This window comes from Lissotriton helveticus, chromosome 9 (genome assembly GCF_964261635.1).
Source record: "Lissotriton helveticus chromosome 9, aLisHel1.1, whole genome shotgun sequence".
In the NCBI taxonomy this organism is placed as follows: domain Eukaryota; kingdom Metazoa; phylum Chordata; class Amphibia; order Caudata; family Salamandridae; genus Lissotriton; species Lissotriton helveticus.
In genome coordinates, this window is record NC_136070.1 from 89,813,444 (window position 1) to 89,838,504 (window position 25,061).

The following is a 25,061-nucleotide window of genomic DNA, read 5'->3' on the forward strand; positions in this document are numbered from 1 at the left end:
CCAGTATCGTGCACGAGGAGTGCCGGGGCTTGTAGATACAAATGCTGCTAGTGGGCCTGCAGCGCTGGTTGCGCCACCCACAGAAGCGGCCTCGTAAGACATGACTCGGGTCCGCCATTGCAGACCCCGCGTACAGTCCCGTACTGTCACGCTGACTGTGCAAGTGCCCACACTTGCCAGTCCCTGAACCTTCCCTAACCTCCATATCAGTCACCCCTATGGTAGGCCTACGGGCAGGGTGCATTGAAGCGTAAGGTAGGACAAGCCTAGAGTGTGGCATGTCCTCATAGTGAATTACCGCCCTTTTCATTCTTCACTATGGAAGGGCTACCGGTTCTCTTAGGCCAAGATGAGCTGTCGGAACTATTACACGCTATAGTCCCGGCAGACTTAGGGAACACGGTAGCATGTCGAGTTTAGTATGCCTGAACTCAGAATAATAAAATACTTCCTTTAGTAAGGTTTATTTTAATATCCTGTGTTTGCAAATGCTACTTTTAGAAAGATAGCCTTTGCGCGCCTAACTATTTAGCCCGCCTCTGCCAGGATGTGTATCTGTTGTCTGGGTTTGTGTGAGTGACAGGGCTGGGAGATTCCCGGGGACAGTTGGGACCCCCAGGTGGTAAATAGGGTGCTTGCACCAGGATGGGTGGGCGGAGTAGTCCTTGACTCTGAGTAGGGTTGTGCTCCACCACCACAAGGCTGGCTCCACCCCCCTGCGGAGCGTCTGATGTCCCTGCCCGCACTCTGAAAGAAGACAGCAGCTTCCTGTAAACAGAGTACTCCAGAACCGGGTTGAACTAGGCTCAGGCCCCCTGGCCTGCAAAGACAAAAGAATTGCAGTATAAATATAGGAGCTCCGCTCCTTACAAATCAGATCCAGTTTTGACCACGACGAACCTCTGCCTGACTAGAAGGACCAAGAGAAGCTGAAGGACGGAAACCGGTCTGAATCCTGTAAGACTGGCCTGCAGTGGTGCCTTGCTGAGAACGGAGAGGAAAGGACCGGAAAGGACTTTGTAGACTTGTGCCTGAAACGATCTCCAAGGGCTTGATCGAGAGCTTGCCCCCTGAACGGAACCCCAGGACCATTGGGTTCTATCTGCTTGTGCCCTTCTGCTGTTGGGCCTTAGTTCTTATTCCCTCGCCGGAGTTGTGACTCGGGTGCCTTCGCCCCCTCCCAGGTCGTGACAGCTCGGAGCCTGGTCACCCCGCCGTAGAGAGCCCGCTCATCCCTGAGTCACTCTCCGCTTCAGTGCCGGGCCGCCCGCTCTCCTGTCACCTCGCCGCTAACGGAGCGCGTGGTGCACCTCTCATCTTCTCCCGCCGGAATCTGCACGGAGCGCATTCCATAGCCTCGGACGGTCCGTACGTCGTAACGTACCCGACTGTCTCGCTTTGCCCTCCTGCATACCAAGACCCGTGCCGCACCTCAAGAAAGGCCTCCCAGTACAGTGGTACCGGAAGCCTGGTGTTGCACCCGTCTGCCGTAGAACGTGACGCCCCTCACAGATCCACGAGTACGACCCAGCGTGCTAAGAAGTAGTACGCCCCGCCGGCCTGAACGGCGCCTCGCCCCGTGAGCTACATAGATCCCGGATCGCCGCAACCCTCCACAGTCCTGCTCCTCCACCTCGCCCCTCGAGGGGGACCTGAGCCGGAGAGATCCTCTGGAGAACCGTCGGCCTCGTTCGGAGTCCGCCCTCACCAGCCGCGCCTGAAACGCCTCGGACTTCCACAAGCAAGGTACACGTGAACTCCGTCCCGAGTTCCCATCGGATCCAGGGTCCACAACGTTCTTATTTCCCTGTCATCATACCTTGCTGAACAACGAACATTGAAAGACTAAATCTTGCCTAGTATAATCTTTTTGCCTCGAATTGCTAAACGTTATAAGGTCTTGTGATAATCCTGCTTGAATCTATCTTTTATATAAAGTATACGTATTTTTGATACAACTACACGACTGGTGTCCATTTGTGGTGGGTCAGTGGGTTTACTGTGTGTGATCATAAATGCTTAACTTACTATCGCCCTGAGGATTAGCCTTGTCTGCTCGCGCCACACTACCTAGAGGGTGAGCAGGGGTGTTTCGAAGGAGTAGTTCCCTTGCCCTGACGTGGAGCTGAGGGTCCCTGCTTGTCACGAGTGCATACCTGTGCCAACCAGAGACCTCCGGTTCCAACAGTCACCTTGGCCTTGTCAATGCTGGAGGAGTATGCTGATCCCATTGTCCTGTGCATTTCCACCTGAATCTAGAGAGCTGCGTCCTGACACAGTTTAAAAGTGCCTGGCCTCAGTACAACCTGACTCTGATAAAACCGTACCCCTGTCTAGGAGCTGCTGTCCAGGACTCCATCAACTTTTTAGATCGGACTCTGACGAGAATCAACCAGCTGTTGGTATCAATGGTGATGGTGGGGATGAGTTTTCCCCACATTATGATGATGACGATTTTTATCTGGACCTACAAGAGGCCAGTAGGTTGCACACTTCACCTTATACGGGCCTGGGTTCCCTGCCTCACCCTACCCCACCCTACCACAGAAGAGTCAGCCTCTTTCCCTGAGGTTTTCAGACAAGCAGCAGTTCTAGATTTGCTGTTGCTTTCTATTGAGGTGCACACTAACATCCTCATGAAATTAATGAAACCGGATTGACATCATCTGAACCTTTACTGCCATTCAATGATGATGTGACCAGCACCCACATCGGGAACTTAAGCTACACCCTTCTCCTATGCACCTGTGAACAGACAGAGGGCATGACACCACAGACCCACTCCTAGTATCCCACTTCTACCTGCAGGATAAACCACATTTATTTTCTTACGACCCTCCAAACAGCAAGTGAAAATGAATCGAGGCATTTAGAAAGAGAATGTTCTTGACAGTTAGCCCTGCCCTTAGGTCAGGAAACACCCAGATTTTTTCTGGGTAGGTATTCATATGTTTGGAAAGTCGTTGCCAGCATTCTCAGAAGAATTCCTCACCAACTTGGAACAGACCATTCACGATGGCCAGTGTGTGGTCAAGTATGTTATACATATGGCATAATGGGCTGCTCAAGCAGAGCAATTTGGAGTAGTGTGGTGGTCCGGCATGATGCATGGATGAGATCCACTGGCTTTTCGGGCATTATTAATTTATCATGCATTGATATTCCTTTTGGCCGGTCTTGTCTTTTTGGTAAGAAGGCCAATTCTGCGCTCAAGCGCTTCAAAAAAAGTTGAGTGACTGTGTGCTGCCTTGGTCTCTCCAAACCCACAAGGCAGTATCCCTAACAATTTTGCCCCTTTTGAGGGGTCTCTCCTACAAGCAGCATTAAGGCCCATCACCCCAACAGCAGACATCCCTGTCTTTTTGGGATCCAGCTGACAACATCCAGGGTCACAGGGACAGCGAACCTCTCAGTCTCCAGCACCTCCGGCAGCATACTCCAAGCTACTTTAGCTTTGCCCTAGTGGCACATGACAAATCTATGGTAGGCAGAATCAATCATTTTCTCCACAGGTGGCAAGCAATATCATCCAGCAGGTGGTTCCTGCAGTGCAACAGGACTACACTCTGCCATTCCTTTCCATCCCACCTCATCTTCTTCCCACATCAGAGTGGCCTTCGGAGGACCATTTGTCCATTTTGCTGCAGGATGTTCTGGCCCTTCCAGAGAAAGGAGCCATAGAGAACATCCCAGCCTTGGAATTCAAAACAGGGTGTTAATCCTGTTATTTCCTAGTGCCAAAAAAAGGACGAAGGCCTTTCTTCCTATTTTAGATCTTTGACCTCTCAATTTCTTCCTGTGGAAGGACAAATCCAAGAGTCTAATGCTGGCCCAGGTCTTTTCTGCCTTGGATCCAAGAGAATGGATGAAAGCATTGGATCGGCGGGACACATATTTCCATATTCCCATTCCCCAGGCCTACAGGCACTACCTCCTGCTCAAGGTGGGCCAAAAGCATTTTCAGTATTCTCTGCTTCCTTTCAGCCTCGCTCATAAAGGTAAAACACAATATAAGCTATTGCAGCACACCCTTTTTACGTGTTTGCCACATATGAATCAAAGCCATTCAGAAACATTTGATCAAATCAGTATTGCACATAACAAACAAACAGTCTAAACCAAGTTCAACAATTGATAAGTCCTTGTCACCTTCTCAAACTGGTGAGCAACAATAAGGGGGCAGATCCACAATAAGTCTGTACCCTATAGACGGAGGTTATCCACAGCACCGAATGGCAAGAAATGGATCTGCCCCCTTATTGTTGCTCACCAGTTTGAGAAGGTGTATACCTACAGACTTGTCTGATGCCTTGTACATACAGGTGCCAGAACTCTCTAGAGGACGATATTATCAATCGTTGAACTTGGTTTGTACTGTCCCTTTGTTATGTGCAGTACTGATTTGATTGAATTCTTCTGAATCGTTTTAATTCCTATGTGAATCTTGATTGTGTCTTGAACTTATCCTATACTGTTGTTGGGCCGACAAACACGTAAAAAGGGTGTGCTGCAATAGCTTATATTGTTTTTTATGGATATGCATGTTATTTTATAATGTGCTAAAAGCACCTCTAGGTAGTAGGTGTCGTAAGCTGCCCTAGCACCCCGGTGTAAATCATTAACATTACACGCTTCTAACTGCCAGATAGATACATATGGTCCCCATTTGATGTGCGGTTTCTCCCTCAAAGGGAACCCTACTACCTACCTTTTTTTGTCTACGAAGTGTTCATAAAGGTTTTGGCAGAGGTCCTGGGGTACCAGTCTTCCTCGACAACTCGCTGGAGTAGGAGCGGGGTCGGATGTTTTGTATTCTTGTTCGTTGTATTTTCTGCCTAAATTACATGACAATAATATGCCGGGTTGTCACCTGATGATTGTGGAGCACGTTGGCTCATTTGTTTCTTCTGTGGATAAAATCAATAAAAGAAATTTAAACCAAAGGCAGCTTCATCAGGGAAGACATGGCTTGGCAGTTCGGGCTGGACTGTTTCCATGAGGCACAGGGTCAGACTGATTTGCATATGGCATATCTGAACTGGGGTGGTGGACTGAGCTAAAGAATGGTGATGGATTAAACACAGATCAGTTGACTTGGGGTGAGAGTTTGATTTGCTAAAATGCTCCGTCCATCATCCCCTTTGGTATCGCTTTGCTCGCCCTAAATTGGCAGGGTATGCCCAGACGTGGGTCCCTTGCTCACTCTACCACTGGATTCAAGATATACTGGCTGATGAGGATTATGAATCCGAAACCGATCCCAGGATGCTTGTTTCCGGTCCAGGGAAGACATGGCTTAGCAGTTCGGGCTGGACTGTTCCCATGAGGCACAGGGTCAGATTGATTTGCATATGGCCATGTCTGAACTGGGGTGGTGGAGTGAGCTAAAGAATGGTGATGGATTAAACCCAGATCAGTTGACTGGGGGTGAGTGTTTGATTTGCTCAAACGCTCCATCCATCATCCCCTTTGGTATCGAATTGTTGGCCCGCAGCAAACTAAGGCAAACCTCCTTACATCACTGGGATTCATGATCAATGTGCCAAAATCACCCCTGGCTCCTACGGAGAAGCTCCCTTTCTTTAGAGCACCATTAATACAGTGCACTTTTTGACGTTCCTCCAGATCAGTGAGCCCAGAACATGGCTATGATTCAGAAGTTTTAGCCTTGGTCCTGGGTCTCAGTGAAGGTGGTTCTGATGCTTCTTGGCTTTCTGAATCCTGCTCGTCCATCATGCCAGATGACACATACGGGGCCTGCAGTGGGATCTGAAGTCTGTGAAACCAGCACAAACACAATTGTACCAGCAACAGATCCCTTCCACAACCCCCATCAAGAACTGACTGTGATGGCAGATGTTTCACTGCTGGTTTGGGTTTTGAACTCATTCCTGCCAACCTTTACCTCTATGCATGGAGAGTGAGTGGTTGTAGTTGACTAGAGCAGCCTTTCTGCAGAAAGTTGTGACTCCCTTTTACTTCAGTCCATCCCTCTGCCAATGTGTTTTTACCCCACCTCACCCCTTGAGGATGAACTCATTTTACAGATGATTGCATTCTGGAAATTGTGGTCTTAATTGGCTTCAATTAATTGGTCAGTGCATTTGATAGCAATGATCTGTAAAGGGAATATTCAGCACTACAGACATAGCACTTAGTTTGGCTATGGTAAATCTAAGTTTGTAATATAGCAATTTGAAAGAAGTGAAGATACGCAAGTGTAGTGTGCGACTATAGCATATAGCCCAATGATGGAATGGACATGCAGAAAGCACCACATTTTACTAATAGGCAATAACTCCAAAGAACGTTATGATCTACTTCCTGTAGGCATGGTACCAGCACTGTGAATGCTACATTTTCATAATTCCTTATATGCGTGCCTTCCTATGTGGGGAGCAGTTCTATATCTGTAACGGACGTAAAATGCAACCACAAAATTTGTCTGCCCCATTGAAAGAAGGTACGGCTGCCTGCACACTACTGGGAATGTGGCAATCGCCATGTGCTTGTGTCTGGCGGAAACCAAGGCTAGTAGTGATGCAGTTTCTATGCCCACTGCTCACCATAGGCCTATCCTGGTCTGCAAAACCTCACCAAGTCTCTTTGTGCTTCAACAAGAATGCCACTTCAGTCTACGAGGCTGATTGCTGCTATCATTCCCACTTCGACCAACACCTGGACCTTGAGAAGAAACCCCAAGTGTTCATAAAGGTGTAAGAGAAATAGGTGGCAATAGGTGGCAAAAACATGCAGGGCCTCTGCATGAGGAAGTTTGACTCCACAAGCCGGAGTATCCCAGCTCTTCTGTTTATCGAAAATTCACTGTCTAGAAACAAACATGTTCTTTTTCTCGATATCAGTAGTATTGATGCTGCAGTGACCTCTGGTGGTCAAAACGGAGGAAGGCAGCTTCTGAAGAGTCACTTGCCAGTCAGTCAAAGAATACTTTATTCGGTTCATTACAATAACCATAACAGTGTACTACAAAATTCATCAGAGTCAAGACCTAAATTAATTAATAAAAAGGTAGGTTAAATTGCATACCTTATCACAACAAATTCATATGCAAGTAAAATGTACATTGTAAATATTAAAAAACCAGCAGAAAACCAGATTAAAAATAGATTGAACAAGATACTGAGTCCGCAGATCTATATATGCTACTATGTACAATATGTCCAATTAATTTTCCTCTTCAGTCTTAACGCAATTGTTAAAAAATTTGCTACATTGAAGATATCCCATGTTGTCGACAACAACTGTAAATATAAGAGGGCTGGCTTAACTTGTCTAAAGCCCTTGTCCTTGATAAGGGGAATAATACATTTTTTGCGAATTTGACACAGATGTTTACAGAAAAACATGAAATGCATAGTGTCTTTAATTGAGTAACCATCACAAGAACAAATCTCCAGCTCCGAGTCTTTAGTCCATCCTGTACGATCAGTGAGGAGAAGGTGGAATGTATTCAATCTAAATTTAGTCAATAAAAATCGATGGTTCACATTATTAACGAGACTCAAATAAGGTTCTATGACATCAGTGGTGATTAGCATTTGGTGGGCCCTAACAGTTGGTTTGCATAGTTCTTTTTCTTCTCTATCCAGAGATACCAACTGTTTATATGTAACTTTCGCCCATTTAAGGTAACTTTCGCCCACTTGCCGTTATGGTCTTCGTACGTGAGGTTGGCTTCGGCCCACTCATGGACTGGAACCTAATCCATGAAACAGAATGATCTGACGGTTCTAAGAAGTATGCAGTGGTGCGTTTTGTGGGTCACATGAAAGAATCTACAAAGAATTATTTAGGAAGCAGCAGACATTTGTCACAATTGTGCACCGTGCGCTATTAGTGCAATGTACATACTCTAGCTTGCAGCACTGCTCGGATTAAAACTCATTTAGAAGTTATGAAATATTCCTTTGTAGGACTGGCTTGACAGTGTGGACCTATTATTACCAATTCTTAAATATAGATCGAGCAGGCTTTCGCTTCACCTGGAGGAGTAGTTCTCATGCTATTGGCTGTTTGGTGGATCATTTCTCCTTCGTTGAAGTACTTACTTGGTAATGCACCGTGGACTCTTTAGAATCTCCAAAGTACTATGACTCATCACATTGAATTATTTGGCCTTTAAATTAATTGGTTACTGAAAACAATATTTGTTTCCTTATTTTTTTAATGAGTCAAAATGAAATCCCGACCTATTGGCTTTGCCAGTGCTTGTTCCTCATGGCAACAGTTTTCTTCAGTTGTACCTTGGTTCAAAGGTGAAACATGCAGAACATAAATCATCCCACAATATTCACTTGTATTGGGCTTCGTGTCCTTATAATGTCATTGTGACAGCAGCTCTGCCGCCTCTTACACAGGTAGGAGAATTGTTGTAACTTTATTTCCTTGAGGACCTGCTCATTATTGAGGTGCAGCGACTGGTGGTCTATTTATGAAGACAGTCTGATAATACCTGTGAGAAAGTGGGCTTTTGGTAGAGAGGGGTGAGAACTCTTCTGAAGTAACAGCCACAATCCCTGTTAGTGTGAACCACAAAAGTCACTAAATTAAACTGTGCTTAACCCTCAGGTAGCATGGCACAGTGGCGTAACAAAGGTTAAGGGGAGTTCAGGTCTGAGTACTGTGCGGAGGGGGCTCACAGCAGCTCTGGGACAGTGGCATAACAAAAGTTAAGGCCCCCCCCCCCTGCAATGTATAGAGATGGGCCCTCCTTTGGATTTAATCCAGAGTTCTCAGGCCTGAGCTCTGGGACCCCCCTGCAGCTCAAGGCCCCCACACCACGGGGCCTGCGGGGGCCAGTGTTACGCACCTGGCTTGGCACAAAAGCAGTCAGGCTGAACCTAGAGACAATGTATTTATGCAGTACACAAACAGTAATACATTGAAAACACAGCACAAGAAAAATCACATACCAATTTAGAAAACTTGAATTAATTATTTGACACTAAAATGACAAATATCCAATTAGTAGAACTGGAAATAGGCAATTCCAAAGATTTTTGGTAAGAAGAGCGCCTAAAACCACAAAGTGCCACTCACAGTTATCTTATTGTGCTAAACAGGGTGAAAGCCACAAGTTCAGGCTGACTGCGATGGAGCCAGGTCCGTCCCACTGAAAAATTTACCCTTTCAAAGTCCAGCATGAGGTGTCCATTTCGAGGTGGAGGAGGTCACAAGGAACAGAAGGAACGTTGTGGATGGTCGTTGTTGTAGCGCTAAGAGTAGTACGGGCGTCATGGATGGTCGGCGCTGTAGAGCGAATATCCTGTTGGGCTTCGTGGACTGTCATTGTTTGAGCTGTCGATGCTGTAGGGTGAAGTGCAGATCTTGTGTTGCCGGTCATCGCTGGCTTTTGCAGTGGCACAAAGAGTTACTGTAACTCTGAGCAGAAAGTCAGCCAGTGGGCTCTTCAAGTCACCTCAAGTAGCCTGGAATTAAGGGAGCAGGTCAAGTCTTTCTTCTCAGGCAGCAGGGCAATCCTTCTTCTGTAGTATCCACAGTCCTGGAGTGTATTGAAGAGTTGGTCCGATGGTCCAATATTTATACCTGGTGCCTGCTTAGAAGTGGGCGAAACTTCTAGATTCCGCCCCCACAAGCAGTAATTTTACCTCTTACTAATTATTCAAACCTATTTGTGGTGAGGGCACCCCATCCATATTAGTGCCACGTCTGCATAAACTGACAAGTACTTCCATTCTGGCATTGTCTATGCAAAGTAGATCTTCTCTCTAATGCATGATCCTGCAGAAAATTCTCCCTTCTCTTTCTATACCTTGGCATTCCAGGGGAAGGGGAAAAAAAGAACATTCCATCATATATTAATAAGTGAGACTGTTCAATGTAGCTTGGTTAATATATATGAGATTTTCTACAGATTCTCAACTAAAACTCCAACTTCATACCATCATAAAGTTCTTACTTCAGTTCATAAATGTAAGCAAGCAAAACGTCCGGAACTGATGATACCTTATAGAAGAAAAATTATAGAATTCATTCCAAGGAGAGAAGTGCCAACAAAATCTCAAACATCAGAGAATATGCTTTAAATTACAATTATACATTGTTGAATCATCATCCATTTACTGGTTCTTCCTCTTTCATAAGGTATTACGAATTCCTGCGGTCTAACCATTGTTAATGTTTTATAAATTAGTATTTTGGGTTCTAAATTCAAAGGAAATGCAGAATCACTCCTTTCTACCTTGACTTTTGTGAGGCTTTACTACAATATATGAGTTGTTCTTACAACATTACGTGACTGCTGCTGAGTTAATTCTTCGATCATCTTCATTCAGGAACTGCTGAGGTTGTTTCCAAGAGTTAAATCTTAATACATTCCTGATGTATTTTCTCAATTTCACTTACCCCTTCCTTGCTCATGACGGAACCACGACGTCATGAGCCACGGGCGCCGTGTGCTCATGACGGCATGGTTCCGTCATGCTGTGGCCGCTCCCCCCACGCGGCACTGATTCCCCGCCTGTGTGGGCGAATTAGTGAGTGGGCGCAGTCGTGACGGAACCACGCCGTGTAAGCACAGCGCGACCGTGGCTCATGACAGCGCGGTTCCGTCACGAGCATCGCGGCGCTGTGCTACCCCCCATCGCCCCCAGCGCAGCATCGGAATAACAGCCGCGGCCAAGGGGTTAAAGCTGTTCTTGTCACTACTGTTGTTTACCTTGTAGTACCTCGATTAGATACAGGTTTGGTGCAATAATTGAATACCTGGAAAGAGTTTTACTCAAATTCTCGGGGAACTAAGTCTAAGAAAATTGAGTCTGTGTTTTTTTAATCAATTAAACTGCACTGGTGACTAGTGGAAGTGTGGTATCCGAACTCCAATTATTGCCTGAATCACAATATTGTATGCACCCCAGTTTTTACCTTTGGCAATTTGGTTCCGGAATCTCTTGCTGATCTAACAATAAGAGACTACTCATCAATAAAACATTAATTAGCAGCATAAAAATCAGAATAGAAACTGCGACCATTTTATAAATCGCCTATCATATCAATAACTGAATTCTAGATCCGAAATAAAATTGTAAAAAATAATTACAGAATTATTAATAAAACTGACACGGAGAATGCATACATTTTCCATGAAGGCTCATATACAGAATCACAAATCTCTTTAGATTCTAAGTTTCAAACTCATATAGAGTAGTGACAGCATCCCAAGCGAGGAAAAGAAAGTCTGAAACTAATGGTTTGCCTTGTACAGGCTCTTTAGAATTTTGTTTTTACTTATGCAGTTTGGAGGTTAATAAATAAAGTTTACACCTACACCTTCCCTGACACATTTTTAATCTTTATAGGGCCCCAGTCACTTCTCCCATAGGGCGGTATACAAACCCCTGCAAAGCTTCAAAAGAGAGCCCTCTGTGGTTATCTCTTGTGTATCTTCAGTGAGAATGGGCCCGATAATGAAGCATGCTACTTCGCTGGATTAGGACCATTGTCATTTTTAGGAAATATCTGCAGTAAGAGAGTCTCTGGAGGAAAATGAGAAGTCGTCCCTGAACCTCAAAACTGGGGATTTTGTGCACAATTTATGCATAGCAATTAATGAAACGACAGGTTCAGCATGGTATGACCATGGTTAGGTCACATTGGCACATCAAAACCAACCACATAATTATTAAAGTTTCTACCGCTTGCCCCCCTATGCAACTGCACTCCAGAGATGTACAGCCTATCATGAAACATTGCTCAAACAATAGCTCATAGAATTATGTTCTTATGCACAGCTGCTTCGGAACTTCCTGCTGAAATCCTTCAAATTGATACATCAGGTACATGATGGAAAGTTGAATTCACAATACACGCTTTCTAGTATGATCACCCCTTTGCATCAAAGCATTCTGTGCTCTGTGAACAGTATGGAGAGAGATGGCTTGCACCAGGTCACTGATTGGAGGGGGGAATGACAGGAGCAAGACAAAATGGACACCAAAAACGACATATATTTTAAATGAATGGTGTCTCACACAAAAATGTGGCATAACGATACTACAATCAAGTCATTTTCAAGTGCAGCATCATTAGTTCATCATTTACTAATATACGCATCATTAAATTTATTTGCACTAAAAATGCATCACCCACAATTGCACAAAAACGTCTACATAAGCGCATGTGAATATTCCCTTCGTGCAGCCATCGTTTTATTCTGTTTGTCGCCTGCCCAGTGGTGGTTAGAAGTATAACTGAAGAAAGTGCTATTTTTTCTTTTTTTGAATCAATTTTTATTGACTGGTACAATGCATCTCATAATACAATGAGTAACATGTCTGAACATAGGTTTAGTTGGCATTTGATATAGGCAAAGATATGGAGTTGGAGTAGAGTGTGAGTTCAGGATCGTGGAGGCCCTATGCCAAAGTGCAGGGTGCCGATATGCACATGCTGTAGCGTCATTTGGTCTTTAAGAGAAAAGAGTGAGCCAACCCAAGCTATCGAAAGAACATCTAGTTCCTTCCACCCCAAACTCACAGTACAGCATTTTCAAACCTGCCAACCTAGGGCTCAGTATCTAAGTTCAGATATGTGAACCCAGACGGATGGGGATAGTACACAAAAGTATCACGGGGGAGGGCACACTGGAGTCGTGGGAGGTTTAAGGGGTGAGTGTAATGTGAGTTGTGTGCTGGTGTAGTCAGGGGTGAATAGGGGGGCTGGTTATCTTCTTTGGTGTAGGACGTAAATTCTTGGAGGATTAGGTCCCAGTAAGTTGGTAGGTGGAATTCCCGTAACTCACGATATTTCTCCAATGGAGCTTTGTGCTTTCTGTTTGCGCCCCTTTAATGGCCTCTGCGAGCCAGTGCGGGATTGAGGGGGAAGTGGCCGACTTCCACTTTGCTGCTATTGCCCTCTTAGCAGAAGAAGTGCAAGGTCAGTGAAGTGGGTCGTAGCTTTCCTACCTTTAGAAAGTGCTTAATGGAAAACTGGAAAGGTTCTTTGGAACACAAAAAGGGGGGATTGTAGGAATTTTGAGAGTATAGGACATGCCACACACTGTGGTACCTCAAACAGGTTTAGCATTTATTAGGGGCCATATCTCTTTAAAAAATAACATTCAGAATCGTGCTACCTGTAAGCTTGGTAATGCTCAGTGATTTTGAGTTACAGGTAAGTGTTTTATTCGTTCCTGGTTATATACCTCCTATTGTACTATTGGAATTTCCAAAATCTTTACACCGCTAATTAGTTTGGCATGTCCTTCTCCATGGAGCATAATGAGCACTTTGTTGTGAACCGATAATGTAGTAAAATGTGTATTTTTTATGTGCAGGAATGCTTTCAGTTTATACTGCCAGCCCTACCTCATGCCATTGACCTTTTACGGGACGCCATTGTAAAAGTTAAAGAAGTGCACGACGAACTGGAAGACCTGCCTTCGCCGCCACCTCCACTCTCACCACCTCCAACCACGAGTCCTCACAAGCAAACCGAAGACAAAGGGGTCCAGTGCGAGGAAGAAGAAGAAGAAGAGAAAAAAGACAGTGGCGTTGCCTCTGCAGAAGATAACTCCTCTTCGCATATAACGGCAGCCGCCATTGCAGCCAAGGTTAGTCTCTGCTCAATTGGATGATGAGAGAAGAGCACTCAAGGTTTTTTGATCTCAGGTGTTTTATCCGTCAAATTTGAATTCAAATGCCTACAACTGATCTAAGATGATCCAGTGCTTGGCATAAAGTTGACCCAGGCTCTGAGCTGATCACAAATCAGTGTTAGCCACATTCGCAAAATTCAAACTAGACAGCCCAGCATCCATTTCTTATTAGAAGTTGTCTGTTAAAAGGATATCTTATGCCTTTCAATGGAGTTACCATGCCACTTGTAACAGAAATGGCATTGTAGAGCAAACCATGTGCATGTTTATTGTTGTTTCATATTCACAAAAAGTGCACTTTTTCTTTCATACATTTTAATGTGCTTCTCATTGAAGTGTGAGTTAGATGTAATCGTGGACTGTCGAGTGTATGTGAAGTTGTGTTGATGGTGCTTTCTTGAGAGACAGTAAGAACTCTTACCTCATGACAAGGCTGTGTAGTAAGATAAAAATGTGAATTTACACTTCATTGTTTAGTTCTTTAAGTATATATATTAGTACGTAGGTTTGTGTAGCATGAAGCTAGGTGCAGCCAATGTAGCACCGTACAGTAAAGGGGGGGATACATTTCATCAAGATATGGTTGGGAAAGTCCATGTAAGAGGGCAGGTTACTGCGAAGAAGGAATGGTGCTTGAGATATGGAGTGGGAAGCTTACGGAATGTAGTCTAGTGGGTGGAGGTGGACTGAGGAAGGATCCGGGTGCTCGGAAGGATGCATTTGTTGACCAGGAGGTTACACTCTGATGGGTAGTTGCTTGAGGAGGATACTCATGAGGCCATTTTGTAATGAGAGGAGCTAGAGTGGCCGGAGGATTTTCACTCTCTGAACATAGCAGGAAAGGACTTGGCATCGATTATCCTTTGATGTTCATCTTCCTATCTTGAGTGCTTCCGTTTTGAATTCTAATGCCCTGAAGCTGGTCCGATGAGGGCACCTGCTCCTTTCCCAGATACCTTGCGTCTGTCTCAGGAACTACTTCTTCACCATTGCACACAATCCTTGATCTCAAAATAAACTTCGATTTAGAAGAGTCTCAAGCGCAGCACTTTCACACTAACCACTAGAAACCCGAATACAGTCTATTCTATGTCCTTACATGCACCCCAGAGGCCATCAAACTGTAATAGTGATGCAGGTCTCTGAAACTAATGGTTTGCATTGTACAAGCTCTTTAGAACATTGTTTTAACTTATGCAGTAGGAAGGTTAATAAATAAAACATTTACACCTACGTTCAACGGGATCCCTTTTTTTAATCTAGATTGGGCCCAGTCACCTCTCCTATAGGGAGGTATTCAAACTCGTAGAACCCCCCTGAAAAGCTTCACAGAGAGCCCGCCATGGTTATCTCTACGGTGAGAATGGGTCTGATGATAAAGCATGCAACTTCACTGGGTGAGGGCCATCGTCGTTTCTTTAGGGAATATCTCCAGTAAGACAGTATTATGTGTAGTAAAAGACTCACTTCTGCTTTACACCATCTCCTAATAATGTTTTTTAATAACAATCAACAAGTTTAACTGAGAAGTTTTGAAATATTAGGCTCCGGTTTGTTCCACGTTTTAGGGAGGAGTGTTCAGGTCCCTTCTGCCCAATGGAGCCATCCGGCCCCTTCCCAGATGTCCCTCTTGAGAAGCAAAGCCTAGACACATTGACCTAAAAAAGTCAGAGAACTCCTGGAAGAATTTGCCGCAGATCATCTCTGCCATCATATTTGGTATTCATGAAGGCACCAGTTGAATCCAGACCCGGTGTTCTATTGGGACAGATCTAAAGGCCAAGAGGAAGTGACGGCTGTATTTCTGTTGTGCAGGTTCAGACGAGAGTTTTCTTTACTATATTCTTTATGAAAGTACGGTTAAGCAGAACAATTGTATTCATTTTTTGGACAAGGTTCTTCTAGCATTTCTCAGTAACTTCTCCATTACTATAAATCACTGCAGGAATCTGGCTGTGCAGTTTGACTAGGATTATACCGTGAACCTAGGTGAACAAAGATGTTTTTAATGTTGTGTTTAATTACATATCCTGGTCTGCCCAAAAATGTACAATGTAGGTAAACAAATAGGGTGCGAGTATAATCGTGATCACCCTCTGTTTTGACTGCACAAAATGTTACATTGAACTGCCTCTCAATAATTCTGGGAAACGTTAAAACTGTTTAATGAACAGTGGGAACACCAGGAAGGTGTGCACGAATTTGCATCTGGCTGGATTTTGTGCTGTCTCTAGCTGGAGCTTGGCTGTCACCAGGAAATACCTCCTTGTAGGTTTTATAAACGCCCAAAAAGTCCTTACTTTGTGGTCGCTAATTACATTTGCAGTGCTTTCCATTCCGCACCATAACTTGACATTGTTGATGAAACTGATGCTGTCAGATGCTTGTGGGTGTGTAGGAGGAAGGATTTCACCTCATGTAATTAAATTTTTTTTTAAGTGGTGAAAAAAATATAAAAATAATAAAAGTGCAGTTACGCTAACCCTACAACTGCATTTTTTCTGCACAAAAATACTGGCTTCCCCAGACCTATGACTAAGTGTTTTGAAAATTCCCCAGGTATTAGTGATACTAGGCAAATCCTAGGCTCAAGCCTGACAATTTCATGATAGTCCCACATTTTCTGTAAGATTTCCGCTTTAACTACTGCATGAGATCGATCTTTTGAATTAATACGGTGAACGATAAAAAAAGTTTGAAATTTATGGTGATAAAAAATAAGCTGAGCAACTAAAAGTTTGAAGTGTGTGTTAGGGTAGGTGAGGGTTACAGATAAGCTAGTAGGCGCGTTAGGACTAGGGTTAGGCCTGGAGGTGGGGATAGATGTGTGAAGCCCATTTGTGCTTGCAAAACCCTTCAAATCATAAAATCGGGGGGTTTGCGACCTGAAAGGGGGTTTTAACAGTGCACAAAAGTCCTTTTACTAGTAGACTTCTGAGAGAGTGGTTTACAACACTATCCGAATGACAAATAGGTCAGGAAGGGGCGTGAAAGTGGTACCCTCCTCATATTTGCAATTCTCAAAGAGGTGGATGAACGGTTTGTGAACGCTGTTGTGCTCACAAACATTTAGCCAATCAGGTGCTTCCCGTTTGGAAAGGCAAATGCAGGGACGCAGATCTACTGTGCCTGTTGACCACCGTACAGCAAATAACAGGGGCTGTAATTTGCTACCTCCTAAATATACGTTGATCTTCAAGAAAATGTCATCTTCATAAAATGTCCTTGTAAGAATGATACGAGGACAACGTTGAGAAAAAGGATCCTTTTTCGTAGTGATCACCACGTTCTGCTCAACACAACAGCTTAAGGCAAAGTAAGCTCTTTCACCAACATTGTGAGTTGGGCTTCGTGGACAGTTGGGATAAACCATAGCCAAGGAACGGGTAGAGGAAGATACCAAATTATCCTAAATAAATACATATAGCTATAACATATTTGTACAATGGGATACATAGTCAGAATATATAATTCTATGTTGCAGTTACAGCGGTACTGTTTGCAATGCAGCCTAGTAATGTTTCTCCTCAAATTGCATTCCCATTTACAAATCACTGTACGTGCAAATTGCACAACTCTGTTTGCGAATGGGACTAATACATCCGGTCCTGTGTCCTGACTGTCAGGACTAAGGCCTGAGCCTGTTCAGTCCACTCGGATCCAGAGATTGTGACCCTTACAAGCTGCTGTAACCAGGCGCAACACTTCACCAACTTGTGATTGTTCTTTGCTGTTCATCACAGTACGACGGAATACCTACCGTAATCTCCCTCAAGGTAAGACCAGCACATCAAGGTACAGGTGGTAACACCCTTGTCAGTTTCTTGTAAATCATTCTTTAGCCCATAGTTAGGCTAGCATTGCAGGCCATGGAGCAAAGGGCAGACTCTAAGGGTCTATGAGCTGTTAGTTGCCTTTTGCTGCAAGATGCTGCCCAATACAAGGTATACTCTGCTAGGTACATCATATGCTGTGTTGCTGTCAGGCACATTTTCTGCTGAGTATGTCTTATGTTTAGCTATTACTTTCGTGCCATCTATGGCAACACCGGAAACCTTACTTGGCAACAATATTTGTACTAATTACCTTTTTAGTGAATGTTCCTGTATTGTTCATAACAATATAGAACATCCATTAACATAAACTTGTGTGGGCCAGTGGCGTAGGAAGGGGGGTGCAGTGGGTGCTGGCCACCCCGGTGTCATCCCTGAGGCCGGTGACAAAATGTCACTGAGGGGGGTAACAAAATGGTAAAATTCCGTTCCCCCAGCTCTCACCTGCCGTCTTCAGTGTGGCACAGTCACGGGGAGGCAATCCGTGGATTCGCCAGCACCCCCCTATAAGGAGTCCCGCCGTGGACGGCAAACACAGGTACCACCCCGGGCTGTTTCAGGTCCAGCTACGCCACTGGTTTGGGCCCCTAATTTGCTGATCATATATTTCAATCCCTCAACAAAAAAGAAACAGCATCTCTTCTACTGTGCGTAGAGACATTTTTGCTTTTATTTCACATGAAATGGGAAATAATGTATTTGCTCTCCAACTTGAATATTGGAGCACGAATCCAGCCTTCTTATCCTCCTTGACCTCTCATCAGCCTTCGATACTGTCAAACATGACAGCCTCCGAGACCTACTCAATCGTAGGGCGGGACTATTGGGATCCTTTCTTAACTGGTTAGCCTCTTTTGTCCACAACAGAACTCAAAAAATCGAGGTCCATATGTCCCTATCCAACCCTACACAGGTCACTTTAGGAGTACCTCAGGGGTCTTCGCTCTCACCCACTCACTTTAACTTATTCATGGAACCTCTAACCGAATTGTTGAATTTATCTAACATCCACTATCACATGTACGCAGATGACACCCAAATGTACTAACAAATCTCTTCCCCCAAAGCTATTGGTTCTCTGAACTCAACCTTACAAAAAACACAAAACTGTTTGACTGGTTACCATTCCAGCTAGTTAAAGGACAGCACTGTCACGTCTCTGCTTGAAAACAAATGCTGTCTCCCAGATTTCTAGTTATCGGCCACGTATCCCTTGTCTGGTACTTGTTAGATGTTTTGAAAAAGCTATTTTCAACCAATTTCAAAGCTTTCTGGATTCGAGCAATATGCTGTCATCTACCTAGTTGTGTTTGGGCCATTTTCTAGTTCAGAATCTGCTTTTGTCTGCCATGACTGTCTCAACTTTTACAGACGAGGGTGCCACCTCTTAACTTGAACTTATGAATCACTCTGTGGCTTTTGACACAGTGGAACATGTTGTATCACCTGTTTATTTTGATTTAAGAGTCTTGTGGCCCACTATCTGATGGTTTCGGTCTTTCATGAAAGATCATTTGCTACTGATCAAAATGGGCATATTGATGGACATATTGACCTTTTAGTTAGGCAAGCTGGCTTGTGGTGTATTGCAGGGCTTTTCACTTCCATCAGGCATGTTCAGTAGATACCTCCGTCCTTTGTTTGATCTATTCTTAGGCCGTAAATGTATGTTCAATCCAACACTAAAATCTCTCTGGTATATATTACGTTGTCATATTGTACGGGGCCATCTAAAGATCTACAAAGCGTCCCTAATACTTTTGAGTCTTGGATGAATGTCACTGATTAGAGCTGAACAGTTTCAAGGCAGATAAAGAAAGACCATTTGCCTCAGAGCCAAGGGTTGACTTCAAACAGTCCTCCAACTGTCCAAAATCTTTGGACTTGTCTTTGATTCCTGACAAAGTCAAGAATGTGGCTGTATTTTTGGATGCAAAATTCCACAAGCTAATTATGTGGCATAAAACTGATATTTCCGGCTGATGTGCCTGTTATAACTGTGTTCTTTCTGAGTCATCGCTTTTGTTTCGAACTGCTATAAATCTTAGCTTGGAATGCTGCCATGTCCTGGACATTAGCCATTTTAAAATCCTGATTTTTTAATTGCTAAAAATACAGAATGAAACTATTTGTATGAACTTTGACTTAGGCAGAAGAGATCATGTTTTGGCAGCCCAGTGGTTTAAGGTTGTCTGTCTGATGTGTAATTGTCTTCATCAGCTAGCACCTGCCTGCCAAAATATGCCCAATTCAGCAGCCCATAATTCATGGAGCAATGGCAAAGTCTACTGAATTATAATCTCACCGCCTTTGGTGGATGGTCCTCTTTGGCTACCGCTCTCTCAGAATGGAGACATCCCTGACCATCTTCAAGAAAATAAGAAAACTAGACTGTTCAGTTAGGCAATGTTTTAATCAAAGTGGGACTGCAAAAATGTTAATTCAAGCCTTTTGCCTCACTCTCTTTTCTCTCTCACTCTCCTGAAGCCCCCCACCTACGCCTGCTGTAATTTCCAGGCCTGGGTAAGATGTCAAAAGTAACAGAGGTGCCAGCAGTGCCCTCAATCCCTCCCCCAACCGCCATCCCCGCCACAAAAAAAAGTTTCCAGAGGCTCTGGCCAACCAGGAAATTACACTTTGGGAAAAAAACATGCAGTTCAGGATTGGTTTTAATACCAGGGCCAGATGACCCAAATGCTGACAGTAGTCAGGTGACAGGATTAGGGTAAATGTTAGGGTGAGGATTACCCTAAGGGGTTAGACCAGTAGTTCTTAAACTTTTGACTTGTGGGGACCCTCACTATGTCATTACTGGAAGCTGGGGACCCCTGCCTAAAAGTTTAAGATCATTTGAGCCGCAGGGCAATACACAGAAAATACAGAAATAAGCCTTCATGAAAGAAATACACTAATGTTCAAATATTTTATTTAATTAAAAACAAAAAATAGTAAAAATAAAAATATAAATTTTAATGGGAAGGTTCAAAATTTGGAGAATTTAGTAGGAAGAAAATTCAACTTATTTCTAGATAGAGGGCTCCAACACACTCTCATACAAACCCCCTGACCCTTTGTACTGTTTGTGGTTCTGCATGGAAGAACCTTGTCAGGTTCTAGGGCAGTGGTTAGAGTTCAATGATCTAATGTCTAAGGTTGTTGGGTAGAATACAGCAGTGATCAGCAGTCTAGTGGATCGGCAACCAGACCTCTTCGGCGGGGAAGAGAGACTGCAAGTGGAAGCAGAGGAAGGCATGAGGACGACAAGGAGATGCATACCGGAGGCCAGCTCCGGTGTCAGTGGGCTCCTTTGCATAGAACTATATCGGTTTTAGATTAATAAAGGCATTTCGAGCATGTTTGCTGCGCCATCCATGCTCCCACGGCCTTTCTGGAGATTTACCACAAATGATGCCAGTAACTTGGTGATATTTACATGTACCAATTTCAGGTGAAGGTCAGCATACCGCAATGTCTGTTAGAGTTCAAGTCTATCTCCAGAGTGCATCACTCAGAGGATCGCCAAGCATACCTCAAGAAGTAGGATTTGAAGGGCAGACTGGGTCAGTGTTAGCCTTTCTGCAGCATTCCAAAGCCATGTTTGTGCTCAGAAGTCAGATAGGTCTACAGCCATTGCAAATACACCTATTGTTTTGATCCTTTCTCTTGCCATATGCATTCCATTTTGTGCTCGTTAATTGACAGGGTTGAAAACAGAATTCGAATGCAATAGTCTTTAGAAACTTTAATCATATTACTGCAGTCTAGTTCTATGTTTTCTGGGCCCTCAGTAAAGTTCTTGACTCTACCACCTGAATGTTTTTCAATGTCCCACAATGCATTCTCATGTTTTGCTTCCGACTCGAGGCAGACTTGCTCTTGATGTGAATCAACAAACTCTTTCCATTTGCAATCATTCAAGGTATTCCACCCCTTTACTTGAACATCCAGTCTCTCAAACTACAGCCCTAAACTTAAAGCCTGCCCTGCGTAACTATCTTCTCCCGAAAAGGCGGCCTTGGCAACCACCATGTGCAATTGATGTGGAGCACATGACCTCACCTCCTACTTACACAACCACTGAACGTGAACTCCATTGCTGAATGTACTGGACTGTTTTGTGTGTCAGCCCTCCTTTATGTTTTCCGTTCGTGATCATGATTCCTCAACCTTCTATATGTCGAGTATCCTTTTGCCAATTCAATAATTATAAATTCTAGCCATCCATACACTTAGCAAGAAAGAGCAGCATGAGCAACTACTCAGACCAACACCGCCCACCTATGTTATGAGGGATCTGTGCAACAACACAGTCCCTCAGTAGAGGTAAGACCTTGTTTAGTTTGACTGATGATTGAGCCAGTTATCTGTCCTCTGATGATAATGGAATATGGTGTTTCCACTTATAATATGTCAGTGTTGGGTGAAAGTAGCTGTTTAGTAGAAGCTGATATAGGCCTTCCTATGCATGCAGCACCCAGTTTGGGAAAAAACGCTCCTTTTCTAACTAGTGCTACCGTAAGATCATAGCATTACAGAGCCCATACTCACTGGTGCATTAGCTACATAAACATGTAGGGCTTCCTGTTGTTTATTGTGAAGTTACATAACGAGTCATAAATGTGCTCTCAGGTGTGGCTGTGACTAAGAATGGGCAAATAGTCCCAATAAGATGGAAAGAATTAATCAGTTACAGCTTCCCTCTAGCGGGAAGGTGATTAAATTATTGTTGTGCTTGATTTGGGCCTCACTGTAAATAGTCCCCGGCCTACCTGGATGAAGCATGCCACGGGCTTCCTGTATTATAAACAAGCATTTACAATGCAACGGTTTTGCCTTTGCAGCCAGCATGCGATCCTACACGCAGAACCCCCAACAGCACAATTTACAAACTACAAGCATTGGCATTGAATTTAAAGCATATTTAATTATATATGACAAAAAAATAATTTAAAAAAAGCGTTGGCCAATCCTACGAGTCGAAATGCACATGAGATCTCTTATGACCAAGTAAATTCCAGCAGCAAAAGTCCCATAAACCAACACATACCATAAACACAGCACCTCAACACACAAGTAGCGTTTCAAGGCACTGCTGCCCCTCTCTAATCACATGCTGATGGATGTACCCCGTCCTAAGATTAATTCACACTTCTTTCGCAAAGTTTCAACCTCAGACCCTGCTCTCAGTCACCCTAGTGGCCCTCTCCAACTCATGCACTGAACTGCTCCTTCCTCTTGAGAATTTTGCAAATGTATTAATGTATTAGTGATGCTTTACAGTTTTTACTACCTACCAAAGTATGTGTAGTTACAACCTTGGGCATGAAAAGCATACCCTCAACTACACCCATCAGTACATTAAGTAGGCAAGGCAGCGATGCCTTAACAATGCATGCCTTTTTCAGACAACCTTTACAGAAACATGCACAAGTCCGACAACGACACACGCTCACCACACTGGTATGGATGGCAAAGGGTTGTCAGGCTAACAGCACACCCTACTCACACAACTGCATCTCAACCGACCCATAAGAAGACAGCAGCTAAAATATATCCATGGCCACTGAAATTATGCGGAAGGGAGCATCAAATTATGCATCAAGTAAATGCAAATTATGTGACAAAATGCGGCACATCGTTTGATAATACTACTTCATTATTTTGACATTTTTAAACATGGGAATACTGTCGGGAATTTTTTTAACCTGATTAATACCTGTTTAACAACGAAATAGCAAAATAAGCAACTGAAAGATGGCTAGTTAACCTTGGAAAATGGCATTCCACTGCTCGTAAACGCATTACAACGTTTTAGTAACTTTTTGTCCATTTGTTCTAAAAACAATTGTTTTTTTGTTAAAATCTACAGATCACGCAGCACACGGTGGAGTATGTAGCAAACCAGCAAGTCTATTATTATGCAGAAAAAGCAGCGGCCGAGGCATTGCATAATTCCAGTGGCCCTGAATATCTCACACACTCTCGTGCAACAAAGTTTTGTAGCTACAGAGACTGCAAACAGTATTCAACAGCACTAACATTTCCTGCCGGAGAGAAGACAACCTCATGGCACGAATGGAGGGGCAAGGTCCTATGCAGACACACGCATATAGGCTCAGTCACATAGGTCACCATCGCTAAACAACAGATAGTCTGATACTCACACAATATGCAGACCTCAACTAGTGCGATATTTTTCATTAGTGGTTTTGTTTCATGACGTCCTTGCAAACACAGTTAACACAGTTTAAACTAATCTACGTCCACTACCTCTCGACGCCACAACCGACAGAAAGTTTCACATTATCCGCACCGTGAGCCCCTGCAACTCGCTTCAGCATATATACGGTGACCGAAAATCAGAGCGTTTAATTGAGCTATAGCCCCAGTCTAGTGGAGTAAGGCTGTTATTGACACGAAAATCACAGTATCGCAGTACACACTGAGAGCAGGGGGGGGGGGGGGGAGGGGGGCATGGGCGGGAACGGGCACACGGGCCTGGGCAGATCTATTTTGTCATGTCTGTGAGCTACCCACCCTTCTGAACAGCGCCTATACAGGCACAGCACCGCTAGTTAGACACCTAAAGCCAGCTTTTACCCCTACTGGGCTCACGTCTCAGGCTGTATTAACTCTTCTCAGAGGCTTTAGCAACTGGTTATTAGTATACCCGGTCAATGGCTCTAGTTACTGACGTTGCAAGTGTATGGCCGATTGCCCTACCGATGAATACAGTATGTTCCAAAGTGCCCAGAGGCCACCACGAGGTTGTTAGTAGCGCTTTCCAAAAACCCTAAGTTAAAGTCGGAACCTTGTACCAAAGGCGCATACCTTAATCGGACATTACACACTACTTACCTATAAATATATGTGTAGAATGTAGCAGGAGGGGAAACTGCTAAAACCCTATAGACACGCTTAGTATTCATATTTGATAAGGACAAACCAGAAGCACGTGAGTATCACTAAGATCAAATGGCCCTGCAGTGTATCGCCCTCCCTCTCCCACAGTCGAATCTAGCACAGTCATCCCAGAATGAATACTAAAACACACAATGCACCCTGGTTTACTCATGCATGAACTCACCTTGTAGCGCAGCGCCTGGTGGATGTCCTCAGCCAGCTGCCCCTTCCACCATTGCCCCTCCAACTCCATGGCATGGGAGAGGCGCAGCTCCGGGACACCCGTGTTGACGTCTGTTGCCAAGGTTTTATAGTGAAACTTAAAGTCTGCCAATCACCAGGCCGATATAAATCATAACGGTTTATTGATAGACGTTTCATGTTCCTGGCGGTCACTTCCTTATTCCCCAGACTATCACCAGCAAAGAGGGCATTCACTGGTTGTGTTCGTCCAACACAAACGCCGCTCCCATGACACACAAAGAGACCAGTACTGCTCTTCGGCTGCTGCCTTCTGTCCTGTAGTCACCTTTCCAGCCACGAATGGGCGGGGTCATACCAGTGTCTGCGCCCCCACAAGCCAGGCTCCCTTGGTGCCTAGGGGCTGCCTGGGCATGTCCTTGCGGGTCAGTGACGCTGAAGAAGTTTCTGGAATACCCACTAGCAAAAAAAAAAAACACACACGACCT

The 25,061-nt window shown here is 44.2% G+C and overlaps 1 protein-coding gene across 11 annotated transcripts in view; it reads left to right on the plus strand.

Annotated features, from left to right (window-relative positions):
• The window catches only part of GPHN (gephyrin), a 1,934,090-nt gene that overhangs the window by 1,248,530 nt on the left and 660,499 nt on the right, over window positions 1-25,061 (plus strand). For all 11 annotated transcript variants that reach the window (XM_078659537.1, XM_078659532.1, XM_078659529.1 and 8 more), the window contains one exon: window positions 13,316-13,591. In XM_078659537.1, coding sequence (XP_078515663.1) covers window positions 13,316-13,591 — 276 coding nt within the window. The remainder of the gene's footprint in view (window positions 1-13,315; window positions 13,592-25,061) is intronic.